The 27,942-nt window shown below is 37.9% G+C and overlaps 4 protein-coding genes across 4 annotated transcripts; 2 read left to right on the forward strand and 2 right to left on the reverse strand.

Moving 5' to 3' along the window:
• Positions 1–242: 242 nt before the first annotated feature.
• On the forward strand, positions 243–6,281 carry LOC135088531 (putative tyrosine-protein phosphatase auxilin). Its single transcript, XM_063983371.1, has 4 exons — positions 243–829; positions 1,448–1,643; positions 2,249–2,410; positions 2,983–6,281. Exons 1-4 carry the CDS (start codon positions 783–785, stop codon positions 3,088–3,090), a joined length of 513 nt encoding a protein of 170 aa, XP_063839441.1. The 5' UTR covers positions 243–782; the 3' UTR covers positions 3,091–6,281.
• Positions 6,282–6,830: 549 nt separating this feature from the next.
• On the reverse strand, positions 6,831–17,974 carry LOC135088526 (pre-mRNA-splicing factor ISY1 homolog). The gene is made up of 7 exons (XM_063983364.1): positions 17,790–17,974; positions 17,675–17,697; positions 11,511–11,674; positions 8,212–8,415; positions 7,628–7,777; positions 7,187–7,278; positions 6,831–7,053 (listed from the first exon to the last, which is right to left on the reverse strand). Exons 1-7 carry the CDS (start codon positions 17,790–17,792, stop codon positions 6,892–6,894), a joined length of 798 nt encoding a protein of 265 aa, XP_063839434.1. The 5' UTR covers positions 17,793–17,974; the 3' UTR covers positions 6,831–6,891.
• LOC135088518 (uncharacterized) lies at positions 8,527–10,877 on the reverse strand. Its single transcript, XM_063983355.1, has 2 exons — positions 9,352–10,877; positions 8,527–9,248 (listed from the first exon to the last, which is right to left on the reverse strand). The coding sequence occupies exons 1-2, from the start codon at positions 10,787–10,789 to the stop codon at positions 8,653–8,655; spliced, it is 2,034 nt and encodes a 677-aa protein (XP_063839425.1). The 5' UTR covers positions 10,790–10,877; the 3' UTR covers positions 8,527–8,652.
• A 1,367-nt stretch (positions 17,975–19,341) lies between the features above and the next one.
• LOC135088524 (uncharacterized) lies at positions 19,342–27,942 on the forward strand. The gene is made up of 7 exons (XM_063983360.1): positions 19,342–19,776; positions 19,853–20,048; positions 20,273–20,356; positions 20,757–20,922; positions 22,135–22,436; positions 25,723–25,844; positions 26,103–27,942. Exons 1-7 carry the CDS (start codon positions 19,576–19,578, stop codon positions 26,316–26,318), a joined length of 1,287 nt encoding a protein of 428 aa, XP_063839430.1. The 5' UTR covers positions 19,342–19,575; the 3' UTR covers positions 26,319–27,942.

The raw sequence follows: 27,942 nt of genomic DNA on the forward strand, positions 1-27,942 counted from the left end.
AACAGCTCCGTTTTCTTTGCCTTTCAGGGCGACCACATAGCGTGCCGCTGGAACAAGCGCAGCCAGCCAAGAAGGATCCCTTTGCCGACCTGGGCGTACTAGGCGCAGCTCCGCCCGTGGCTCCCGGCTCCGTGTCCATGGGCGCCTCGCCCGCCCATACTCCCGCGCACCAGCCCGACTACAGGTCAGTCGCCTGTACTGTAGCGACTGTAACTAGAGCGCAGGGCTGCTGTAGTGTGATCTAGTGTGGGCGCGGCTCCGTGTCCATGGGCGCCTCGCCCGCCCATACTCCCGCGCACCAGCCCGACTACAGGTCAGTCGCCTGTACTGTAGCGACTGTAACTAGAGCGCAGGGCTGCTGTAGTGTGATCTAGTGTGGGCGCGGCTCCGTGTCCATGGGCGCCTCGCCCGCCCATACTCCCGCGCACCAGCCCGACTACAGGTCAGTCGCCTGTACTGTAGCGACTGTAACTAGAGCGCAGGGCTGCTGTAGTGTGATCTAGTGTGGGCGCGGCTCCGTGTCCATGGGCGCCTCGCCCGCCCATACTCCCGCGCACCAGCCCGACTACAGGTCAGTCGCCTGTACTGTAGCGACTGTAACTAGAGCGCAGGGCTGCTGTAGTGTGATCTAGTGTGGGCGCGGCTCCGTGTCCATGGGCGCCTCGCCCGCCCATACTCCCGCGCACCAGCCCGACTACAGGTCAGTCGCCTGTACTGTAGCGACTGTAACTAGAGCGCAGGGCTGCTGTAGTGTGATCTAGTGTGGGCGCGGCTCCGTGTCCATGGGCGCCTCGCCCGCCCATACTCCCGCGCACCAGCCCGACTACAGGTCAGTCGCCTGTACTGTAGCGACTGTAACTAGAGCGCAGGGCTGCTGTAGTGTGATCTAGTGTGGGCGCGGCTCCGTGTCCATGGGCGCCACGATACAATGAAAGCTATCGTTTTAGCGCTCACCAGTTAGCGCCACTGTAGAGTAAGGTCCTGTCACTTGCTAGTAGCGAAGGCTGTGGCACCATCTGGTGAGTGCTAAAATGGTAGGAGGACTATCGCATTTGCACTCATCAAGATGGCGCCACTGTAGAGTAAGGTCCTGTCAATCGCCAGGGGTGCCAACTGTTAAGTATAAAAACGATAGCCCTCATTAGTGGGCGTGGCCTATACTGTGATAACTACATAGCCATTGCGGCCAAATTACGTATATCGATGTCTTTAGACGCCAGTCATAAGCTGGGTTGCACCATCTTACTTTAACTTTGTCAAACGTCAAAATTCTGTCAAACTCCATGCAAAATACACCGGTTATCGTCAAAGTTACAGTCAAAGTTAGGTGGTGCAACTCACCCTTACAAGATTATAGTAAGATAACTACCGTTTACGATATATTTTTTTTGGGATTTCACTAAGCAATATTACAACATCAAATTATAATAAGGCTTTATCTCACCAGCCGTCAGCACTTCGAACCAGCCAAGACCCCAGCGGACGAGAAAACCAAGAAGTCTGGGGACGTATTCGGCGATTTACTCGGCAGCCAAGGGTACGACTTCGCCAAGCGCGAGGCCGGGCCTAAGACCATGAACGCTATGAAGCGGGAGGAGGTGGCCAAGGATATGGACCCGGAGAAACTCAAGATTCGGGATTGGGTAAGTAAACAATAAATGTAATAAGACGTCTTCAAATGTCGGGTGGATGACGCGGTGGTACGTTATGCTAAAAACTGTAACGTTTTATGTAGTTGTCATAGGAACTACTTTTGAACAAAACAAGTCTATTGTACCTCAATAGGTAATTAATAAAACCAAACGAAGACCAGATGAATCTACTATCGGACTACATTTTGAAAATCAATAATGGAGCTTTCTAGGCTTTTAGCGCCACCTATGGCAAGAAAACAACGCATGAAATCCGGCTCGAAGGACCATGTTTCGAGCTCCGACCTTTATTTCAAATATACTCGAAAGTCTGAGCTCGAAACACGGAGCTATTTTAAACTGTATAGTATGTTGTTGTCAACACGTTTGATCATCAGCCAATCACAGCCCTCAAAAAAGTTGTCACAATTATTATTTTGATTCTGTGTCTTATTTGGTCACTTACGTCTTGCAATATATGGTTCTTCTTATCAACGATCCTGGTTTTATCAGTCCTTATAATTTTATACAGTCCACTCTGTAACATTTGGTCCTTCGAGCCGAACCAGCGTCCCTTCGAAGAACTCTATGTAAACGTAATAAATGCTATATTTCAGACGGAAGGCAAGAAAGCGAACATTCGCGCTCTCCTGTGCTCGCTCCACACGGTGGTGTGGGAGGATTGCCGCTGGACGCGTTGTGACATGTCGCAGCTCGTCACGCCCGACCACGTCAAGCGGAACTATAGGAAGGCCTGCCTCGCTGTGCACCCTGATAAGGTAGGTTTAAAGTAAACTATAATATTCGCTATTTGTTTTAGTATAAAGTCGGAATTGGAATGACATTCTGACTTGTTTCTACTACTGAGGTTGAGAGCCATCTACGCTAAACTATTGCCCGGTGAAGCTGAGAAAGCCGCTCACGGATGTCAGCACAGTCAGTCCGAAAAAACAATGACCTGTTTCTAATCTGCGAATAGAAAAAGCATGTTCACAAACTTCAAAGCTAAACTTTTTATATGGACTTTGTCCTTCTACCTTATTGTTGTAGTAAATTAAAATACTCATCCAAATATCTCCATTTGTCACTTAGTAGTTGACGCAAGATGATATAGTGCCGAACCACACACACAGCCTAGGCGATGGGTTCCTTTTTTACGTCGGCTGACGGAGACGACCAGTGGGTTATGTGGGATTCCCCGCTAAAAGGGCGGGGCCTACCCATTAAAACCTGAGACTGTCCACTGGAGCCCAATAAAACAGAGCCGCGAGTTATTGTCCTATTAATCGGACCCTGCTGTTTGAGCACCTGTTACTAGCTTCAAGTATAAATTTAAAACGTATCTTTCCAGCAAATGGGCACTCCCAATGAGAACATAGCTAAGATGATATTCATGGAGCTAAACAACGCGTGGAGCGACTTCGAGAACGACGCGAAGCAGCAGAACTTGTTCCAGTGAACTACTTTACTCCGTTTGTATGACACTTTGTCAGTTGTTATTTAGGGCCGAGCTTCAATCATTATCTTGATCAAAGTAAAAATTATAACAAGCTTGTTGAATAAAACTGGTGTCATTTTGAGAAGTGATTGAACTAATCGAACATATTTCCCTCAATTTCTTAATCCATCTCGGGAAAAATAAAAAGATACGGGTAACTGTAGGAAGGAAGAAAGGAAATGATTGAATGCTCGACCCTTACACTTATTGTCTTCTAAAAATATTTGTGTAACTTTGACTTATAAACCGAGTGGTATGATAAGTAATAACAATTCCATAATATGTTATAAATCCAAAAGTAACTTCGAACTTTCTCCTTGGTCAATGACATTCGCAAGCGTGTTAATGGTTAGTGGCTCAGCGTGATGTAACTGCTGCACTGTGGAATTGTGTGGAAAGTGGAAAGGTAATACTTTCGGTCGTCTATAACACTATTAATTCTTCGTACTGGTAATAGTTGCATAGTAAACAAATCATAAAAATTAATTTGAATGCGCACACTGTTCACTCCAATATCATTCCTGTTTCTTTATTGTCCGGGCTCGAGTTCTATAAAAATCTCAGTTGATACTCCAAGTGACACAAATATTATGTACTGATAGAACACTTGTATAACAGGTTTCGAAATTGTTAACGCTTAAAATTGTTAATAGCAGCATCCCAGCATTGGTGTTAAACGTTTTATCGTAACTAGATATAGAATAGTTATTTTAATCTTGATAATATTTTAAGCGTAGTGAAGGCAACGATACAACACTATACTTTTGCTTATTAAGTTTTGCTCAAACTTAATTCTTGCAACCACTAAAATCAAATCATACCTTTCTTTGCTTAGTCAAATTTCATTAAAATAGTATCACGTATTGAATAACTATTTTATTGGGCGCTGTTACTTAAAATAAAATAATCACTATTAAAAACAGTTTGGCAGCGAAGTAATAGTACATTTTTTGAAACGTATCTGTGTAAAGTTGCTGAAAATGATGAAGGAATGCTGATCCTAATTGTCTATTAGATTTCAATGTGTACTATTATAATTTTAATTTATGTTTAAGCAATTCAAACAGACGCTAAGAAATATATAGACAGATATAATAATCACGTAAGATGTTATAAATATATAAATCGGATTTTATGGGTATAAAATTTTGATTCTGGTACACTTCATAGTTATTAAATAAATAGATAAATGATGCAAATTTTAGTGGCGAGAGTATTAGAAAATAGAAGCAATGTATTATATTTCTGATATATTCCATAGTATATTTATAAAGTAGTTGATCTACATACTCAATTCTATTGATGTGTTTTATTTTATTAAAATTCATGTGTATTTCTTAAGATAAATACTTAATATTATTTCGTTGATGGCATATTAACTTCAGTTCTTGGATCTTTTGCTATTGGAAATGATTTGTAAAATATTGAGTCTTGTCAAAAATGCATAAAATCTTCAGTTACTTGAAACACCGAATAAGGCGATTGTCACACTGCGCCGCGCTCCGCCGCGAAACGCGTGATTACATATAAAAAATCCCGCGCGCAGACGCGTTGTCAGTGTGTTGTGCCGCGCGTGTTTTCTACACAAACTGAGGTACTTGCATACAATGATTAAATCTGTCGTTCCGCGGCGGAGCGCGGTGCAGTGTGATAATCGCCTTACGGCCGAATACTGAAACACTACTCAAATCTGTCACTCAGCTGACGGGCTCCTAAATTTAAGTATCCTTCAATTTTAAATGGTATTCTCAAACGCCACTCAACGGATTTGAAGCCGTGATCAGCTAAGCAGCTCTCAAATGTTTACTTACTGGCAACATTTACCAAAAAAAGTATGTTTTCATTTACACAAATGATAACTTTACGTTTTTTATCCATTACACGCAGCATCGTTTGGTTATGTATTGTCTTTTATGGAAATATACTCAATCAACTTAACATAGAACAGTTTATTTTTAGTTTCTATTATATATAAATCTAGTTTTATCATATAAAAAAATTAATGCTTGCATTTTTATTTAATTAAAAAAATAATTTTAAAGGTGATACTTTTTATTGTTGAAATCTATTAAGTGGCGATCGTAGACCGAAACGTAACCACAATTGACATTTATCATTGTTGACAGAGTATCAAATTTACATCAAATTGACAAATCAACATCTCTTGGAAATGCGTAGAACAGTAGGGTTATAAATAATTATTTGGTCCACTGGTTGTATGGCGTTTGGTGAGGGGTTTCAAAGAGCTTCCAAATTATGAATCCAGAAACAACACCGTTTCTTTAGAGACGCGGAACCTCGCTCGGAATTGCATGTCATTATAATAATATTTTTCAATAGCGTTCAGCCTTATTGCGTTCCAGCGATTAGATCTAGGTATTTCCTCGAGGCTCGAAAGAAATGATAACGATGACACACATTATTTACCACTATTTAGGTCGATTTAGGTATAAGAATAGGATTTAAGATACCGCGCAAGCACTCTCAAATTTAACAGCTGCTTAAGACGATTTGACAGTTGTTTGAGTAATGCTTAGCGTTGAATGGCGTTTCAGTATGCGAAAATTCATTTGAGTGGCGTTTGAGTGCAACTTAATTTGAGAGGTGCTTAAAAATTGAGAACTGCTCAGATATTGTTTTGAGTATGCGAAATGTAAGTTTAGGAGCTGCTTAACTATTTGAGAAGCCGTCAAATATTTAAATGGCGTTTCAGTATTCGGCCGTTAGTGACGTAAAATTAATCAATCACTTTCTTTGATCAGACTTAATATTCCTCAATAATGCTATGTAATCTTTAGAGCATATTTTATTTATCGTTAATTTTGTACATTCCTATTTTAACTAGATTTAATTTTCACGTAGATTACGTACACTTTTTTTGTACCCATTTAACAATCATAATAATACTGGCAGGCAACCCAGTCTACAAATAAATAGGCAATAATTATTGAATTATTATGTAGCTTTGGTGCAATCGTTTTATATAATTTTGGCCTATATTAAATATTTATAAATATGATGTATAATATTTCAGGCCAGTGAGTCCTAGTTGCATTGGATGTACTTAGTATGTATCACTATTGTTGTGTATATTTTGCTTAAAAATGTCCAAACATAGACAAAAGTAATATGAATAAAGAGATTGCAGAAGTTTTGAGTCTTTAATTCCATCACCACAAGCCACAAAATCTGTCAAGTAGCTTACCGCATTGCTATAGATCGCTCAACGAAAGCTGAGGCGAACACGCGTACTCACACTGATATAATATTTAAATATAGACCATTAACAGTACATTACACATTCAAATCTAAACATCGAATACACTAGCTATCTCGCTCTTACCGACTACGCTAGACTTCTACTCGTTGCGCGACCTATAGTAATTTTGAGGAACTACTCGTAAAATTAGTGCTCCAATAAAAAATATGGGACCTTTGTACTGAGCAATTTAATCCGTATTTTTCATCGCAAGCGACACATCCGTGTGCTTACCATGAGTTCACGTTAGGTGTGCTCGCTAGCGAATACGTCAAAAAAATCTATGAAGATTTTATTTTTTGAAAGTAGCCGCTAGGGGCGCTGCACAATATGTCATACATTTAATGTCATTTTTTTACGCAGTCGCTAGCGAGCGCACCTAACGTAAACTCATGGTAAGCACACAGTTAAAGTAGCAAAAGTTCGGTAGGTGTTACTTACACTCACAAAAGAAACACATTTAGTTCAGTAAAAATAGCCTATATTTAAGTTTATGATCGTCGTCAGCTCTCCATTTTGACGTCGAGACAGCCGTAACGCTCCAGCAGCTCCTGCTTTTTCCGTCGGAGCAGGGCTTCCTCCACGTCCTTTTGCGATGGCACCGCCACGTGTGACGTCAGCCCGGCTTTGCTGAGGTCGTCATCTTCCACTCTTCGGTCTTCAGGCTATGGAGAAATACATGTTATGAGACATCAATGATGGGGAGCAGCAGAAACCGTAAAAAACACTTGAGACTGCCATAGACAAAATTAAGTTTAAATTGGTTTTTTATCTGTATCTTATCTAGCTCATACTTACGTCTTCTGGATAAATATTTTCCTCTTCTGGTAAATCTTGATCTTTATTTTGTTCTTTGTTACTCTTCCATTCATCTACTGCACGAGCTATTGCTGAAAAAGAGAGAACAAAATGTTTAATCAACTTTTTTACTAAAATCTATACTAATATTATAAATGCGAAAGTAACTCTGTCTGTCTTGCATTCATGCCTAAACCACTGAACCGATTTTGATGAAATTTGGCATAGAGATAGTTGCAGTCCCGGGAAAGGACATTGGATAGTTTTTATCCCGGTTTTTGAAACAGGGACGCACGCGATAAAGTTTTTCTGTGACAGAAAAAATTCAACGCGGGCGAAGCCGCGAGCATAAAGCTAGTATAAGAATAAGTAAGGTCGCCAGTGGCGCCAACTGGAGAGTAAAAATGCGAAAACCATCATCATCAATTGTTATGCTCTTACCATCCTTCTCCGCTTCCTGTTCCAAGGGCAATAGTAGACCGTCATCGTCGTCCCGATACCCGTAGTAATCCGCGTCGACGTCTCTCATTAGATCTGCGCGCGTGCGTCGCGGCGGCGGCGGCGGTTCCTGTTCGAACAACTCGCGGACTCCTGATAGATGAATAAATTAGGTGATAAATATTTGTTTGCTAGCCTATATTCTTGGAAAAAGTGAATAGATTTAGATCATCGAATTTAGATATGCTGCAGTTTTGCTGAAAAGTTGGCGCTAATAGAACTAGAAGACTTTTGTTTTGTTTGAAAAGTGCAGTAAGTTGCTGTTTCCATATAGTGGTATCCAGTTCTGATAACATTATGTCAAGTGAATCAAATGTATTGTCCATTTCATTGGACATTCCTAGCCTAATCTAATCGAGGCCTATAATAATATACTGGTCATCACAAAAATCGGCCCACCTACGTTTTACAGGAAAACTCGTTTCTACTGACACAATCATGGTGCCCCAACAATATTGGTGTTATTTGAAAGCCCAATAAATATCCTTAAAGAAAAACGTAGATAGAATTATAAGAGTTGAACTTACCAGGCAAATCTTTGGCTGCGCCGAAATATTTGTACCCTCTGTTTCCTGGCACCTCCTTTCCATCTTGGTCCAACATTTTGGGCCCGACTCGCGCATGGTCAGGCCCTCCTAGTGATTTGATCTGGACTTCCCAGTGGCGTTTTTCCCTCATCAGTTTGTTGATTTCATCGTTCAAATCCCTTATCCTAAATTCTCCAAGACCGGCTACAACGAAAAAAAAATCACGGTAAGGTTTTATAGGACACTTTGCAAACTAAAATAAACTCCAAATGATACCTGTTTGTAGAGAACATTCACGCAAATCAAATAAATAACTACAGATAAGGAACAACTTTATTTTCTAAAGACTCATGGCTATATTAACGGATACGATATAATAAAATTCAGCTCTTTCAATGCATGTAACGGGATAGCAGTTGGGGTGTTGATACATAAATAAATTTATTTCTTCTTTTTGGCTTTTCCTTTCTTTTTCGACTTTTCTTTCTTCCCTTTCCCCTTTCCTTTTTTCTTTTTTCCTGCGGGTTTACCATCTTTCAACTCTCCAGTACTGCACTGCTGTGAAATGTGGGCATTATCAATAGGTTTTGGCTGATCAGATGGTGCCTTTGGGGATACAAATTCTATTTCAAGATCTGTCTTTTTATCCTTCGTCTCTAATTTTTTCCCAATTTTCAATATGAAAACATCCTTATTGGGATGAACCATTTTTTCCATATCAACTGGGACTGGACAATTACTTGGAGTGACATTTATGATTTTCCTGTCTTTATCAACATTTTTACGATTATCACAGCCAGTGTATGTGTATTTCAGATTTGAAGTGTGAGTGCCATATTTATTAGGATATGTGCCATCTCTTGGGAGCTCGAATTGTATTTGTTCCCCTGTGTTGTAGGGAGTACTTTCGCAGGAACACAATTCTTGAATTTTATCGTATTTTCCCATTCGCTCTACTTTTGTACTCTTAGGAACCCTTATTTTGAGCTCATTGGCATTCATTTTGGTGAAAATTTCGTCATATTTAGGCATTCCATCTAAAAGATAAAATACATTACAGTAAAATATTTTCAAAGTGACCAATCAGACATTCACAGTGATTAGAAAATTGAAAATTATGTTATGTTGGATTTTAAATACCTTGATTGTTTGGATACGTTACAGGACATCGATCATAATATGAACGTTTTGACGATTCTATACTAGATAGCTGAGAAATCGGACTCTCCGATCTTCTGCTGCTATGTCTATTTGGAACATTTCTTGACGATCCCTTTTTTGTCATAACATCTTCATCCAGAAGTATTTTCCCTTGTTCGTCCATTTCTACTTTCTGGCACGAATACATAGTCATTCCGTTATCTTGTTTTAGTAAAAAAGACGCAGTCTGCGGTTTTGGTGAAGAACAAAATGCTGTAGTGATCTCTTTGCCAAGAAAGGACATGCGCACCGAAACTTCAATGATACCTATAGGATCATGATTTTCATCATCACTACATGACAAGTAATACATGTTCTTAGATAGTTGCGTGGAAGTTGTACACTGTATGTTGTCATTGGGTTTCTCTTCCGACCATTTCTTGCAGAGGTCTTCTCTCAGGGTAACAAATTCTTTCATATAGTCCATGCGAGTTTCGCCGATTTTCGTGACGCATTCCGAACACGGGGGTTGCTTCGTTAACTGAATTATGATGTCGAACTTCTTAATGCAGCATATTTTGTCGTAGGTCATAGCGAAAAGAGTAGACTTCCCCACGTTTAGTTTACTGAAATTCTCAATTTTTCCGTAAGAGGGATCATACAACACTATAGGCTGTTTCCCTAAAAAACTAGCTGAGATTACTAAATTATTGTAATCTATTTCAAAACATTCGCATTTCATGTGAATCTTGTTAACAACAATTTCTATTAAGAATAGATGATAAGGGAAATTCACGTTTATGTTCTTTTCATTTTTGGTTTTAGCAATATCCTGCGACAGACTCTTGATGGACTTTCTTAGCGCGTTGGCTTCATTCGTCAGTTGTTGGCTCATTTCAGCAATTTTGTCTATGTTGCTGCCTGTAGATAATTTCGGTGACTGTGGGCTTTTGAGATCTTTTGCTAGTGTTTTAATAGTATTTGATAATTCATCAATATGTTCACTTATATTTTGACTTTGCGGTTCAAAAGTTGCAATGGTATCATCAATATTTTCTTCATTGTTCGATTTTGCGCTTAGACTTTTCTGTTCAGGCTGTAGTAGGGGTGACGAGCTTTTAGGTGACGAGTTTTTGGGTGACTGGCTTTTAGGTGAAGGGCTTTTAGGCGACGGGCTTTTGTAACTTCTTACACTTTTCAAGGATCCTTGTCTGGAACTTGTACTTTGAATGGAGCCGATGGGTGCCGGCGGTGTCATTGCTTTCGGAGAAGACACTATTGGAGACCTTTGTAAAGAACCTGTAGGTAATCGTAACGGTGACTCTTTTATTGATGCAAGTTCTTGTACTATGGAGGCTGGTTGAGATCTGATACTTGGATCATTTTGTGACTTTACGCTAGGCTCTTTCGGAGATTGCACTATTTCTGATTCTTCCATAATGATTAGGCTGGTTTATCTACTTTTGGAATCAAACTAAAATTTACAGAACTTGTTAATGTTGGGCCATATTTGAAAATGTGTCATGGCCACATAGATTATAGGACAAATAGTTGAATTTTTTGTAATCACATTGGATATTGTTTAGTTGTACAAGTTTCAAATACCTACCAGTTCTTCACTCACTTGTTGTGCGCGGTTGCTTTAAATGTAAGGGATGTATAAGTTACCGAGTTTATTAAGCAAATTTCATGTTTGCATAAGCGAAAATAAAAATAGTACATAGTATGTCCGCAATTTAACTTATCCTTCTCCCGCCCATCTCTTTTAAGAGCGCATTGAGATCAGGCCGCCTTTTCCTACCTCTATTTTAAGTGCGCTTTGAGCATAAAAAGAGCCTACACCAGTAGGCCTAGGATGCGTGCCGCGATAAGCGGTTATCACGACATTTTATCGATTTTGCCCATACATTTAGGCGTCAATAAAAGTTATCACGGCGCGCATCTTAGGCCTACAGGGGTTCCCACACGCACGCACACTTTGGGAACCCCTGGCCTAGACAGTAAACAGTACTGTGTAAAAGAAACCTATGCCAGTTTTCATCATCAATCCCTAATTTTTAAGTGACCCCTATGAAAACAAAATTCCTGTTACCGTAGGGGTCACTTAAAAATTAGGGATTGACGGTGAAAACGGGCACTAGACTCTTAAAGTCACTCACCATTCTGTATCTGCGCCACCTTCTTGGCGATCTCCCTGACGATCTGCAGCCGCCACTTCTCAGCCTGCGGGAGGTCGTTGCACTCTGACGCGAGGTACGGCCTGCGCTCGCGCTGCCCGCCCGCCTCTTGCACTTGCGCCGCGCGCCACCGCGCTAGTGTCGTCCTGGTGACAAAGAAAATTTAAAGTCTGGTCGCCGAGCACGTAGAATTTTATCCAATGACCCCGATCTCGAGTCGGCCACTCCGACCCCTTCACCGTTCGGCTATCGTGGCTTTATTTATATTGCTGTCGCGACTGTGCGACGAACGGCAGCAGTGAGTGTGCGAGCGCGACAGAAATACAATTACGCGCAAGCGATAAAGATAGGTAGCTTGGGGTCATTGGACAAAATTCTACGTGCTCGGCGACCCGACTATAGAAAATAATACAAACCTAACAATAAAGGTCATAACTCAACAATTAAAGTACAAATACAAACCATAAACAACGGTGAAATATTTTGTTTCATCAAAGATTTCCAATTAATTAGAGGACCTTAATGTCCAAGGATATTTTATTCGCTTTGTATACTGAGGGGCACCTACCATATCAGTATAACGAAAGTTACTTAGCCTTTTACTTTACACATAATGATACTAAAATAATCTTTAAGTTGAAAAAGACAGGAAGGAAAACAAGGTAATACCACAGAATAATAATAAGTAATGAAATATTCAATATGCAATACTTATTTCTGTATGTTTTGTAGAGAGGGTGATGCATGGATTGAACAAATAGATTGAAAACCTGCAACCTCTAGCACTGAATTCCTAGAATTAAGTTTTTTTCCAATTTGAAATCAACTCCAACAGTAATTCAAAAATTTTAGATAGACCATGAAAAAATATTTTAGTGTCTTTTCTAGCAATCAATGATGGTTTTTAACTCATAGACACAGAAGCAGGCGCATCAGATATTCAGCACTTCAGATGCTAAAAATAGTTTTCCATTGTGTATCGTTTTGCTGACAACATTATATTTATAACAATCATCATTCTTCGCCCGCAAAGTTTGTTGAGAGCAGACGTGTTATTCGTCGTGACAAGAGTGCCTTAAAGTGACTGGTTCAGTTTTCGTCATTGTGCTTTGTGACATAAGTGTTGATATTGTCTGACAATCGGTTCGGCTTAGCCTACCCCACTCAACGAAGATTAGAAGACAACACTATACATCTGCTTCATTCGCACATACTCGGCTCGCTTGCGAATATGACCGAACGCACACCACCGAAGTTCGCCTCTAACCCGAACTTATCAACTATTGAAGCGACAATGGATGACTCATTTATAAATATGCGTAAACGCAAGCAACCGGATGATGACATCGATTTACGGATGAAACTACTAGAAAAAAAGACGGATTTTATGTTCGAAAAATTTACTCGTATGATTGATGAAACTACAGCCTCCTTAAAATCAACTATAACTTCTGAGCTTACTAAAATCTCGACCTCCATAGATGCCATGAACGCGACGATCACTGGCCTGCGTTCAGACAACGCTGGCTTCAAGGAATCACTTAATGACATAAATACCCGATTAGCCGAGATGGAAAAATCGCTGGGGGCTGTTGATCTGCGACAGGACACATTAGAGAAACGAATGAAGGAGGTAGAAAACCAAATATCTGTAACAGCTAATCTACCTAACTCTATACAAACACTTGAGAACAAGTTAGCAACAATGGAACAACAGGCAAGAGACTGCAACATAGAAATTGTCAACTTGCCGGACAGACGGAATGAAAACCTTGTCAATATCGTCATGAACCTTGGAACAGTAATCAAACAACAGATACTGGCGTCAGATATAGTCGCAGTACACCGAGTACCTCACGCAGACCATAAAGACACCCGTCCTAAAAACATCGTGGTCAAATTCACAACCAGGGTGCTACGTGACAATGTTCTTTCCTCAAGTCGCTCAATGAAAGGACTGAGTACCGAGCAACTAGGTATCTCTGGGTCGGTACAAAAAATATTTGTGAACGAACATCTAACCCTACAAAACAAGCGTTTGTTTCGAGAGTGTCGTGACAGGGCCAAAAAATTTGAGTATAAATACGTATGGATTAAGCACGGAGTTATACTGGCACGTAAGTCAGATACATCACCGGTGGTCGCCATACGTATGGAACAAGACACTAATAAAATCAAATAATCCTCAACTAGTAAGGTATACTCGTAATCATACACACTGGCCATACCTACCTAGACAATATGTGTTTATTGTATTATTATTCCTCCATTTTGTATGCCTAAGCTTATTTAATGTCACTGATATAATACTAACTAAATGTAAGTTATTTTGTAACTCTAACTCATGTGAACTAAAGTGTGAAGATAACTTTATTTCATATTTCAAGGTACAGGGTCGCTCATATCTCAAAAGTAAAGAGCTCGGCAGTAATAACCTCCATATAAATACTAGTAAATATCACCTAAATAGTCTACAGTTACTAAAGCTATTAAAAACAAAGGATCCCTTACTAAATAAATCAAGTACACTGTGTGTAGTTAAACATTATTGGAATTACTTGTCATTATCCTTAATTTTTTTCTACCCGACAATTACAATTAATGCAAATGTAAATGGCACCAACTACTTTGTCTCAACAAAATTAAATCTGTCTAACTTTTTAAGCATATTAAATCCGCTAACTTATATATCACTTTACTTTCCCTTGGCATGTATAACAAATTACTTCTTCAATTTTAACTGTAAACTTATGAACACTATTTACAGAAAACTGTTTATTATCAGTAATAAAATTCGATACACATAATAACACTAACTCGTTATCTATTTATTACCAAAATTGCCGAGGAATAAGAACCAAATTAAATACGATCTATATGAACATTCTATTACATACTTACGACGTTATCATTCTAACTGAGACATGGTTACACCCTGACATATCTAACAACGAATTTATTGACTCCCGTTATACTGTATATCGTAGCGATCGAGACCGCGCGTCCACGCATAGGCGGGACGGCGGCGGCGTACTGGTGGCCGTGCTGCGCGTGCACCGTGCCGCTACCTGCTCGCCGCTGCCCCCCTCCGCGTCCCTCGCGTTCCCTCCCGTAATCGATCAGATACTCTTAGAACTAGGCGTAGGGAATTCTCGATATATTATTGGCGCATTATACGTGCCCCCTCAAGTAAATAACGAGGTATACAATGAATACTTTGAGAGTATGCGGGACTATTTACAAATGGCAGAGATTACTCATTTCTGTATAATAGGAGACTTCAATTTACCGTTTATTGAATGGTACGAAGACGGTGCACACTTGAAACCTATACAGTCAAGCTGTACTAGACCACCTAGCTCTTATTTATTAAATTTTATGTCTTTATTTAACTGCTTACAGATAAATACAATAAAAAATGATTTACAGAGACTGCTTGACTTATGTATAACGACCATTCCTCATAGTCTAGCTTATTCTACACCCATATCCCTAGTACCTATAGATAAACATCATCCACCTTTTTATGTTTTAATTCCTCATGATAGCGGCGAGACTCATATACCTCGCAAGCCACAGACGAGATACTGTTTTAGAAATGCGGACTACGAATCGGTTAATGGCGATATCTTAAGTATTGACTGGGACACTTTGTTTCACGATAAATCGGCTGAATCGTGTGTGGATCTGTTCTACGAGTCTATTTATAATATTGTACGCAAGCATGTTCCTGCTAGGGCTATTTCAAACTCACATTTCCCAATTTGGTTCACTCCATCGCTTGTTCATATCTTCAAAAATAAAAAGAATGCTTGGATAAAATGGAAAAAATATCGCAATGAATCGGATTACATAACTTTCAATATGTTTCGAAATAGATTTCGAAAGGAATCACATTTATGTTACAATAGATATATGAAACATGTCGAGGATAGTATCAAAAATAATGTAAAATTCTTTTGGACTTATATTAAAAATCGTAAAAATACATCAGATATTCCTAACAATATGCAATATATGAATACTACAGCTGAAAACCCGGAAGCCGTTTGCAATCTTTTTTCAGCCTTTTTTCACTCTGTATTTCAACCAACACAAGTTTCTGATAGCTACAGCACGGAGGATGTTAAGGACTTAGATTCAAAAACTCGTACTGAAAACATCATAAGCGAAATAGTCTTATCAGCTGATAATGTATTAAGAGAGCTTAAATATTTAGATACTACTAAAAGCGCAGGTACAGATAATATCCCACCTATATTCTTGGTTAGAACTGCAAAAACAATATGTAAGCCGCTACACGAATTATACAATAAGTGCTTAAGGGAAGGTGTGTGTCCCAAAGTATGGAAAGTCGCCAGAATCACACCAGTACACAAAGCCGGTTCTAAGAAGGACGTCGCAAACTATCGACCTATCTCCATTTTACCCACTCTTGCGAAGCTTTTTGAGAGGCTTATACATAATATCGTATATCCTCTTCTCCACAATAACATACTTCCACAACAACACGGATTCGTCCGTAGACGTTCTACCGTTACCAATCTTGTAGTGTACACCAACGATTTATTTCACAATATAGACTCCAACAAACAGACAGACAGTGTGTACACCGATTTTCAAAAGGCATTTGATAGGGTAGATCATAAAATATTACTAGAAAAAATAGCCTATAATGGTATACGGGGGAATCTGTGGAGATGGTTCAAATCTTATGTGACAAATAGAACACAAAAGGTGGTAATCAATGGGCACGAATCCGAAACTGTCTCTGTAACTTCTGGTGTCCCACAGGGCTCAATTTTGGGCCCATTCCTTTTTGTTGTTTTCATTAATGACGTCACTGACTGCTTTAAGCATTGCAACTTTTTATTATATGCAGACGACCTTAAGATATATCGTACAATTAATAATACTTCTGACCACCTCAAATTTCAACAAGATCTGGACCGATTTACGGAATACTGTAATAAAAATAAATTAAAACTAAGCTTGAATAAATGTAACTGCATAACTTTTACAAGAAAAAGAGTATTTACAGAGTACAACTACTCAATTTGTGGTGTCAATCTTAATAGAGTACAGCAAATTAGGGACCTAGGGGTTACACTAGACTGTAAACTTACGCTGGATTCACATATTGAAAATATTTGTAACAAAGCATACAAAATGTATGGTTTTGTCATGCGATCTGCTAACAATTTTAGGAAACCAGCTACATATCTTCATCTTTACAAATCTTTGATTCGTTCTCAGTTGGAATATGCCATATCTATTTGGGATCCTTATTATAATAAATATTCTGATAGTCTAGAAAGAGTACAGAAAAAATACCTAAAGTGTATGAACTATAAATGTTATCGTGGCCGTTTACCTTATTCTGGATTATTGGAAAGGTATGAGTTGCCCTGCCTTGAAACTAGGAGACTGTTATTGCAGGCTACCCTGCTTTATGATTTTTGTCATAATAAATATGATTGTATCAGTATTACAGATAGGATAAGATATCAAGTACCGAGTAGGCCACGCATGAGAGCCTGCCGTACTTTTAAACTTTTTGCTAAAGATATATGTCGGACTAATGCTGGAAAGCGTTCACCATCGTATAGACTAGCGCAGATATATAATAAGTATTTTAATCATATAGATATATTCTCTTCTAAAATCAGCACATACAAAAAACTTGTATTGGATAAATTAACAGAAGGCATAATGGTTTGAATGTTGGACTGGGTTACGTTATAATTGTTTTTCTTTAATTATAGCTTCTCAACATACTTATAATTAAGTACTCATATTGTAATATGTGGTTAACTATGTTGGTTTCACAATTATCTAAGTCTGAATTGTATATAGCTAATAAGCATTCATTGTGTAAGCTGTTTGTTGACCCCAATAAATGAAAAAAAAAAAAAAAAACAATTTAAAATAAATGATTATGTGTTTAATACTTTAAAATAAATTTGTGCTTCAGAAGTGAAACAATGTTTTGTGACTTCTAAAGATTTCTAATATGTATTGAATTCTCAATAACTTAAAGTTTCAATATGTGGTTTTAGTAAATATGAATAATTATAGATAAATCAAGTGACTCTCACTCAATAATTATTTTTATTGATGTAAGTAATTATTATCATTATACTCACATAGCTTTTTCTGCGTTCCTAGCCTGAAATAAATAACAACAAATAAGTGATTTTAATAAGAAAATGCGAATACGATTAATGTTAATGTGATAGAATTTCACAACATCTTACATACCATTTTTCTAAAATCTGATGCCTATATTATGAGCACAATTAAACCACTATTGTATGCACAATATGAACCGTTAAAACAGTCAAACAAATTAATTTCTTCTACCCAATTGTAACTTAAAAAAACTTATCGTAATGTTCATAACCTCAAAATAAACCAAAAGCAAAACTTTGTTTTGACGTTTTGACAATTTTGACAGTTAAGGTTCTCTTTCACAGATTAAACAGACATTTTGAAATCGAGAGAATCGTTTCTATAAAAAAAAATGATAGCGGAGAACGAGAAGAGTCACCAGAGAGAGATCATAGTGCAGATGAATACAAATCTAATGATGAAAGGATCCAGACACCCAGCAGAACAAGACCTAAAAATTAGAACAGACTTCGTTACTCCTGTGGACCCTGTGTGGTCAGTGCATAGCGGTGCAGTAAAAACTTTTACGTATCGATTATCCACGATTAATTGATATCGATTTTATCTAATTTTTGTAATGTCATGCTTGGCATGTGTCAAACTGTCAAATTTTATCAGAGTAAAAGTTTGTGCAGGGTGCGGAAACTTCCATACAACGGTCATCGAAGTGAAACTTGCTTCCAAACAGCGACATCGGTGAATAAATTCAAATACTTTTTAACTACCCTAAAACGCTCTAGATGTCGCTGCTCCTGTTTCCTTCATATTTTCATTTTTTTCTTAATTAAAATATATTTGAGAATATTGTTAATTACAATGTGAAAACTTTTTTTAAACGAAATTAATTTGTTTTAATTTAAAACTGAACATTGACATTTTTTGTTATAATTTACATAATAGAGTAGTAGAAATTACTATTTAACATATGGCAACTTTGTTTTTCTTCCAAAATGGCCGGTGTTGTTTTTGTTATGTTAAATGCATTCTTGTTTTCTTAGCCATCATTTAAGTGTTCTGTGGCCCTATTAAAGTATTGAAGAGTCGTCGAGTCATATTCAAGTTCATTCCTTCGTACCTGCTGCTGTTCTGGTTCATCGGAGTTTTGTTCGTTCCTTCGTGAATCGCGAAGAAACTTTCTGTTATGTTCACAAGTGATCTGAGTTTTCTCAATGTGCAAATGCTTTTTTGTGTTGTTGAAAACTTTGCGAAAAGACGCTTTTGGTGTATAATATTATGTGTGTTCATAAATAAAGTAAAATTATTAAATTCAAAAGTTTTTGTTTACTTATTTGCATTTCCATGTGCAATGTAGAATTTTTCCAAATCCATTGTTTTGAAAATAATACAATACGTACACCATAAAGATAAATATTTTCAAAATAATGGATTTGAAAAAATTCTACATTGTACATCATAAAAACAATAATTCTTTGAAGGTTATGAGGGCCTATGTGTGCGTGAACTGTGTGTATGTGTGCGTGGACTTTATGTATGTATGTGTGCGTGTACTATGTATGTATGTGAGCGTTACGTATGTAGGTTAAGTACAGGGAATTTAACACCAGGCTGTCAATTAGTAGGTTCAAAAATTTGACAGAGAGGGTTCTCTATTTCCTATGTATTACTTTTCTCTATGAGTTTGTGTAACAAAATTGTGATTTGTTTTGAATTTTGAGGAATTCTGCTTTGAAAATATTATTTTAGAACAACATGAATTTATTGGACCACCGGCAGAAGAAAATTATAAAGTACCCCCATTCTGAGCAAACCCACTTCAATAAAACCATTACATCCTCTTGGTGTAGCAGTGATAGTAGCCGTCGGTTGGGTTTTTAAGTATCAAATGGTTTAAAATAGCTTTAAAATTTAAGTAATCATGCAGCAAGATCATGTGGAGGCTGGAGCTGCGGCGGTAGATGATTTTGATGAAAGTAGCTGGGATGCCTGCCCACCTGAACTTCTTCTGATGATATTTGATTATTTTAATCCCCATAATAATGCGACTAATGCAAAAACCCTGATCAATTGCATGTGTGTTAACAAAAAATGGTTTGATATTGCATCTTCTCTTATCAAGGTAAGTGGCTGTCTATTTCTTTTACAAATGAGATGATTTATTTATACATACTTTAACTAGTTTTTCCAATTTACAGCATCGTATTGGTCTCCACACTTTCCTTAAGATAGCAGTTTCTGATGGCGGAGCATCTTTTAGAAAAAGATGTAAACTACCAACAATATCAGATGTTTTATTCAATATGTGTCTTTGGAAAGACATAAAATTTACTCAAGTACAAGATATTTATACCTATGATATAACTGAAGTGCTGAATATAAATGTATACAGAAGTAAGTAACTTTTCTCAATAATTTGATGAATTTAGTACTCTGTAATTTTAATTAGATAAAGTTATAATAATATGATCTAATAAGGATTTTTTTTTTTGTATACACAGTGTGTATTAAATTCCTCCCTACATTTAGGTACAACACCTAAGCTGAATCCTTAACTGGTCAACTAGCAACTTGTGACAAGCAGCAACTAGTGTCTATATTGCTTTTTTAATTTTCAGATAACTTGATTGTGATTACAAACAAGAATGTGAGATATTACCATCTGCCCACTCATAAGCTGTTAAAAACATTAGCAGTCAAATGTGAGTATAAAACCATTATAAAGCCTTTTTATATTATTGACTAGGCTTGCCTAGTAACAGTTTCAGGATAAATTGCTATGGCGAAATTACTCTCTTATCAATAAATGTATGCTAAATGAGAGATTATTCTTTTAAAAGTTGTTAGTTATTGTAGTGAACAGATCATTAAAATTATTAAAGAACTTTACACATACCCACACAACTGCAAGCAATATTAAAAACACAAAATTAAATATTTATTCAACTTCATTTTTTAACATGCACATTACATGATACCTTAGTTAATTGAAGTTTTATTAAGTTTTTATTGTTTTTGTTTCTTGTATATTACATACATATTCCCTTAAGTTAGAATAAAATCACTTGATGCAGTTATTATCAATTTATAAATTTATTTCAGGTTTAGACTTTGATGAAAATGATTATATGTTTGTCAAAATTGAACATACTACATTTGACATGCAACATTTTGTTTCTGAAGAGATGACCTTGTATGGGAAACATAGTGATTCCAATTATGCATTGGATGACAGACTAAGATTCAATGCCAAGATAAAGTTTTTCAGGTAGCATACAATTTCTCACACAACATACATTTTGACTGATCATTAGCAGATTTGAAAAGGGGTTTGACTGGTATTGGTAGTAAGATAAATCTTTAATGAAGCCAAATACTATGTATTATTATTAACATGTGAAAACTCTTTGCATCACGTGAAGTCATATTAAAAGTTATAAAAAAACATTTTATTGTATTGCGCGTATGTCGCACGTGCCTTTTGTCTTATGTAGTGCAGGACTGCAGGGACACGCACATGCGAATTTATTTTGTTGCAAAGCAAATTAACATAGAATTATCACGCCCTTCGCCTTTTTACACACGCACTTTTTTATAATTGCTTAGTAATAGAATAATGCGTAGTTTTAGGCTTCGTTAAGGGTACCTTTATTATTAACACTTGTAGCCAACTAGTGCATGAAATACTGTTTGAATTTAAACTGGAGTCTGTTCTAGGTCATAAAGTTGCATAAAGTTGGTTGATTACAGGTTAAGTATATGTGTGTAACAGGTCATCTCAAAAACGAAGCCGTTTTCAAAATGTTTCACTAATGAGGGCTATCGTTTTAGCTCTCACCAATTGGCGCCACTGTATAGTAAGCTCCTGGCATTGCTAGTGGCTAAGACAGTGACGCCAACTGATGAGCGCTGCAGCGGTAGTAGTCTACCGTATTTGCAATCACCAAGGTGGCGCTACTATACATAGAGTAAGGCCCTGTCACTCGCCAGTGGTGCCAACTGTCAAGTATAAAACAATAGCCCTCATTCCGAGGTCCAATAGGACCTACTGTAGCCTAGGCGTTGTGAGCGGCAATATTTTCACCTTCCTCTTTACTTTAATCCCAGTTTTTTTAACGATACTAATTGGCGCCACTGGGGCGTATGTTTCTGTCACTGGACAATGACGCCAACTGGTATCAGTACCATATTAAAAATGTTATCAAAGAATAACATCACATACTTCCCGAATTGTAGTAGTTAGAAGGTGGTAGTAGACAGACTGAAGGGTTCATTCGTAAAAAATAGGGGTGGTGGTGGTACATGCAAATTGTAGCAATATTATATGAGATTTTGATTCGCGTATGGTGCATGATTCGCGTATGGTACATATTAAGCAAAAAGCCAGTATCAACGTGATAAACTGTGTTTGTTTCGTGTACACTGGTACACCCTCTGTACTTTAAACTTTACTTCGACACAAAAAATATATGTTTTTTAGGATATATGACAATTGCTGCTATTATACCACATGGGCATTTACTATATTCGTGGCGAAGTGGCATAACAATAGTTGGATGCCGCTCATGGTTGGCCGTTACTTCGGCTATGGCTCAATAACTGACGTCATAGTACACCAAGACGACATAGTGGCGCTGCTGAATTGGGGGGGCATGTTGATGGCAGACATCGGAAATATCAAGCTAAAGCTGATCTCTAAAACGAAGACCAGCGTTATCTTCGACTTGCCATTTTATGCGTCGAAATCGATATTATATGAGAGATATGGTGCTATAGTTACAGGTAAATATTTCTCTATTTTATAGGGGTCTACTAAAATGGGGTACTTTTCCGTAATTTTATGGAAACAAATGACATTGGGAACTTTTTGCCCCACTTTTCGAAAAGTAGCGGACACAAACGAAACCTATCACAGATGATACATACTAATATCCAATGAATTTCCGTGCACTTTTTTTTTCTCTCTTATATGGGAATATTGAGAAAATTAAGTTTTAATATTTTATTTTATTTTACATTTAGGTAACATTTTTGACGACCTCGGTGGCTGAGAGGCGCACACACCGGTTTTCAAGGTGTGCCGGGCCAATCCTGAGGTCCCGGGTTTGATTCCCGGCCGGGACAATATAGAAAACGATCTTTTCACATTGTCTCTGGTTTGGGTGTGTTGTGGTTCGTCGTTCCCGATTTCCATAACACAAATGCCTTAGCTACTTATTTTGGGTTGGAGTAATATATGAGATGTTGTCTAATATTAATTTAAGTATTTATAATATTTTATTTATTTATATTATTTTATTTATATTTTTTATTTATTTGTATTATTTTATTTACTTTTATTGGTTACTCTGCAATGCCAAACAACATAACATATAAAAATATCAAATCATTTTAGACAAATATATTTTCAACTTAGACTCGTCATATCTCAGAATTCCCATATATCACAACTAGTGATGGGCCGACTATGGTATTTGCCGACTAACCGACTAGCCGACTAATCGGTTTTCAAATTGCCGACTAGTCGGCCGACTAATCGGCAATGCCGATCATTCTAATACCTACTTGTCCGAAGAATAATATCTAGATTTCTCAAAGAAATAAGAATATCTAGATTTCACAAAGAAATAATAATATCTAGATTTCTAAAGAGATAAAAACTTCTTAAGAAATGAGATTTTTTTATTAAGATAAAAAATAAAAAGCAACATTACAATCACCTAACAGTACCTGAGGTAGATGTTATAATTTTCGACGGCGGAGGGGTCAGAGGAGGTGACAATATGATCGCCTCCTGCTGGTTTAGGATGCGCGCCGTGATATTATTCTTACTTATCAACGTCAAATGTATGGGCAAAATTGCGCTTATCGCGGCACGCATCCTAGGCCCACTGATTCCTCTCCACCCTCCACGGTTATGGTCAGCGAGCTGAGGGCGTGGGGGTACCCCCGCCTGCATGTACGGACTACCACCACCGTCGGATAGGCAGGGCCCGCCATACAGGTGGGCAATTGCCGGGACGGACTGTGATAGTTGATGGCTTTGTCCGGATTCCCATAGTTCTTCACACTAAGGCGATCGACGGAGCTCAGGGGCTATTATTTATGTGGGTATTCCTCATCCTTCCGATGAGAGGAGCCCCACATAATCTACCACTTCCCCGCAGGTTAGGTATGCAATTCCATGCATATTTTCCCCGAAAAAAAAGTTATAATTTTTATATGGACAAATTACATAAACTTTACACATTTTTGATGATTTCATGGTAATTTTAACTAATCTTAACTTTGTGTGAATTTAGACTGATTGCCAAAATTTTGAATATGGTGAAACCACTTTTTACTGATTTTTTGCAGTCAAAAGTGGTTTAGACAAAAGCCCTTGGTCTACCTCATAATCGTCTTGGTGATTATGAGTTTTATTTCATTCACACATTTAATTTTGTTATGCGCCGATTATAATCGGCATATTTTGCCGAATAGTCGTCACTAGTCGGCCGACTACAAATGATGCCGAATAGTCGGCTTTCCCGACTAGTCGGCGACTAGTCGGCCCATCTCTAATCACAACTAGTGATGGGCCGACTATGGTATTTGCCGACTAACCGACTAGCCGACTAATCGGTTTTCAAATTGCCGACTAGTCGGCCGACTAATCGGCAATGCCGATCATTCTAATACCTACTTGTCCGAAGAATAATATCTAGATTTCTCAAAGAAATAAGAATATCTAGATTTCACAAAGAAATAATAATATCTAGATTTCTAAAGAGATAAAAACTTCTTAAGAAATGAGATTTTTTTATTAAGATAAAAAATAAAAAGCAACATTACAATCACCTAACAGTACCTGAGGTAGATGTTATAATTTTCGACGGCGGAGGGGTCAGAGGAGGTGACAATATGATCGCCTCCTGCTGGTTTAGGATGCGCGCCGTGATATTATTCTTACTTATCAACGTCAAATGTATGGGCAAAATTGCGCTTATCGCGGCACGCATCCTAGGCCCACTGATTCCTCTCCACCCTCCACGGTTATGGTCAGCGAGTTGAGGGCGTGGGGGTACCCCCGCCTGCATGTACGGACTACCACCACCGTCGGATAGGCAGGGCCCGCCATACAGGTGGGCAATTGCCGGGACGGACTGTGATAGTTGATGGCTTTGTCCGGATTCCCATAGTTCTTCACACTAAGGCGATCGACGGAGCTCAGGGGCTATTATTTATGTGGGTATTCCTCATCCTTCCGATGAGAGGAGCCCCACATAATCTACCACTTCCCCGCAGGTTAGGTATGCAATTCCATGCATATTTTCCCCGAAAAAAAAGTTATAATTTTTATATGGACAAATTACATAAACTTTACACATTTTTGATGATTTCATGGTAATTTTAACTAATCTTAACTTTGTATGAATTTAGACTGATTGCCAAAATTTTGAATATGGTGAAACCACTTTTTACTGATTTTTTGCAGTCAAAAGTGGTTTAGACAAAAGCCCTTGGTCTACCTCATAATCGTCTTGGTGATTATGAGTTTTATTTCATTCACACATTTAATTTTGTTATGCGCCGATTATAATCGGCATATTTTGCCGAATAGTCGTCACTAGTCGGCCGACTACAAATGATGCCGAATAGTCGGCTTTCCCGACTAGTCGGCGACTAGTCGGCCCATCTCTAATCACAACATAGCGCTTTAAGTGAATATACCTACAAGTATAAAGCTTTGAAATAAAATACGTTTCATCTTTGTCCGCCGTGGGGCATTTTCTCATATTAAAGTTCCCAATGTCCTTTTACATTTGTATAGAAAAGTGCACATTTTGTGAAGTGCACATTCTGCATCAAGCCCTTTTAGAGGTTTGTATGATATACAAGGGGTTAGGGGTATGTGACAAAATGATCTCTTGTCGACAGTTACTGTTTGAGGGTCTAAAAACCGAGTTACAAAACGTACTTATATTTTTAATATTTTTTTATTCTTTTGTATTTTTATTCGTTAAACCTTTAAAATGGGTATTTTCGAAAATATGTCACAAATAAAAACCCCTATCAATTTCGACAGTGCCCAGTTGCCACTCACAACGCGTAGGTTACAATGGGTCCTACTGGACTTTCGAGTGTCCAGGTTTGAGGTGTACCTTGAAGCACGGGAACCTGCTTATACTTGGATATAAGTCTGGAAAGGTAAATATAATTTAATTTTTTTAATAGTGGTACAGTATATGCTTATCTAACTTTAGAAACGTATAGCTGACCTATAGGTACACTTTGCGTATTGCTCCCTGCTCTAATGGTCGTTTTGTAGCCCATTTTGCTATTAAGGTCAATTTGCGACACCGATTGCTGGCTAGTGCAGTGTCAATGCAGTAGTTTAATCTTGAACCAGGATTTAAATAGGTCAATCCATTTACAAGTGTTGATACTTTTTGCTTGTGCTTTCAGGTTGATATTTACAATCCAGAGTTTTTCTTCACTCAGATGAGTCGTTTGGAGCCTGAGGTAACTTTGAGCGTGCAGAGTCTAGGTTCGTACGAGAATGCCGACCCGTCTGTGAGGTTCCTTGAGGTGGCGGAGATGAAAGGGAGGCACATCCTCGTCATAGTCACTAGCAGTCGCATCCACCAGGTCACACTCCACCACCGGCTATTTCACTGCTAGAATTGGATGTAGCCTCAATCAGGTAAACGAAAGTCCACAAGCAAAGATTAAGTCTAATTTTGTGTTCAATCTTTCCTGGTAAAACGTAGACATAATTAAGTAATCGATGCAGTATCGGTTTACTGACCTTTTCGTAGATTGTTAATGTATTAAATAGTAAGTAGTGGTTGTCAACCTTTTTTTGACTAGGGACCACTTTATTTTTTATAATTTACTTATCGTTTGTGTGTTGCGAACCGATTTTGGTTCCCGATTGGGTACCATAGTGAAATAAATCTATCTGTTATTCTGATATACTTATAAACTGTGGATCATGCATGCAATTCGCTATGCTGGAGAGGGATGGAAACATTCGAAAATTCGGATAACATTGTTCGGGGTAGGTAGCTGTCTGCCCTTCTGCTGAAAATCCGTATTAACTGATCAATACGGTCATAGATAAGTAAAGTATCTCACAATAGGTCTACTTAGTTAATACAAATATCACCTTCGCAAAGTGTTTACGGGCGCATTAACATGGGCAATTATTTTCCCAAAAATAGCTCGGTAATGAATTTAGAGCAATATAAATAAATTGCAGTCATTGTCTACATACTATTGTTTCTAATTTAATTCAACATTAGTTAGTGAAACCCTTTAATATTGATTTCTATTGTGTGTGTTGTTTCTATTTTGTGTTTAAAAGGCTACTATCCATTTGGTTGGGTTTTATCGATTTTCTTTCTACTTCTGTCTCGCTTTTAACTGAAACTGAACCGCACTGCAAGCCCGGCCGTTTTGATGGGTGGGGGAAGCATTGATTTCATAAATTGCCCCAATTACTGTAAATAATGAAGTCTTCATGTTTCCAAGACCTGTCCTTAACAAAACAATATAATTGCCCCTGTAAAAGCACCGTTTTCTGTATTTTAAAGAAATGCATTCTATTATAAATGTTAGTAAATAGTAAGATATGATCTGTGTCGCTGATATGAAGTAGTTTTAAATTTTTGATGTTGTTGTTTAGTCCGTCTATGTATGACGGTTTAATATCTCATTATCTGTGATTCCTACTGGCACTCTCACTTGCCATTAGTTTTAACGTAGTATCGAATATTAAATTATACAACATAACAAATGTTAAATAAATTATTGTTATCCGTGTGCAGCTACGAGTTTACGAAATACTTTAGAATTAATGCTTATGACAATATTTTAACGCGAATTGATAAAATAGATGCAAGAATATGCACTTTATACTTCTTAGTAAATAGGCTGAGTTAAAGTCATAGCACACTTATCAATCCGAAAAAGGATCAACACCGTATCGCCTTTCCCCGCGAGGCGAAACATTGTCGTTACGTGCGGATAAAAGCGCGTTGCAGTTCAGAGTTTCATACAAAGAATACTGACCGCCTCGAGTTGATACGGTTACGTTTCCGGGTTGATAAGTGTGCTTCGTCCTTTATTCCTAATTGACCACATTCCACGTGGGTTTCGTTGGAACTTGTAGCCTTGCTTAAAATTGGTAGATACAGGGAGAAAAATTAATAACTATTTTTAAGGTGCATAGCAAAAAAATGCAAATATTTATACTACAAAAGTCCCAACGAACCCCGTAGCCTTTGTCCCCATTTCAGGACAA

Source organism: Ostrinia nubilalis, chromosome 4 (genome assembly GCF_963855985.1).
Source record: "Ostrinia nubilalis chromosome 4, ilOstNubi1.1, whole genome shotgun sequence".
Taxonomy (NCBI): domain Eukaryota; kingdom Metazoa; phylum Arthropoda; class Insecta; order Lepidoptera; family Crambidae; genus Ostrinia; species Ostrinia nubilalis.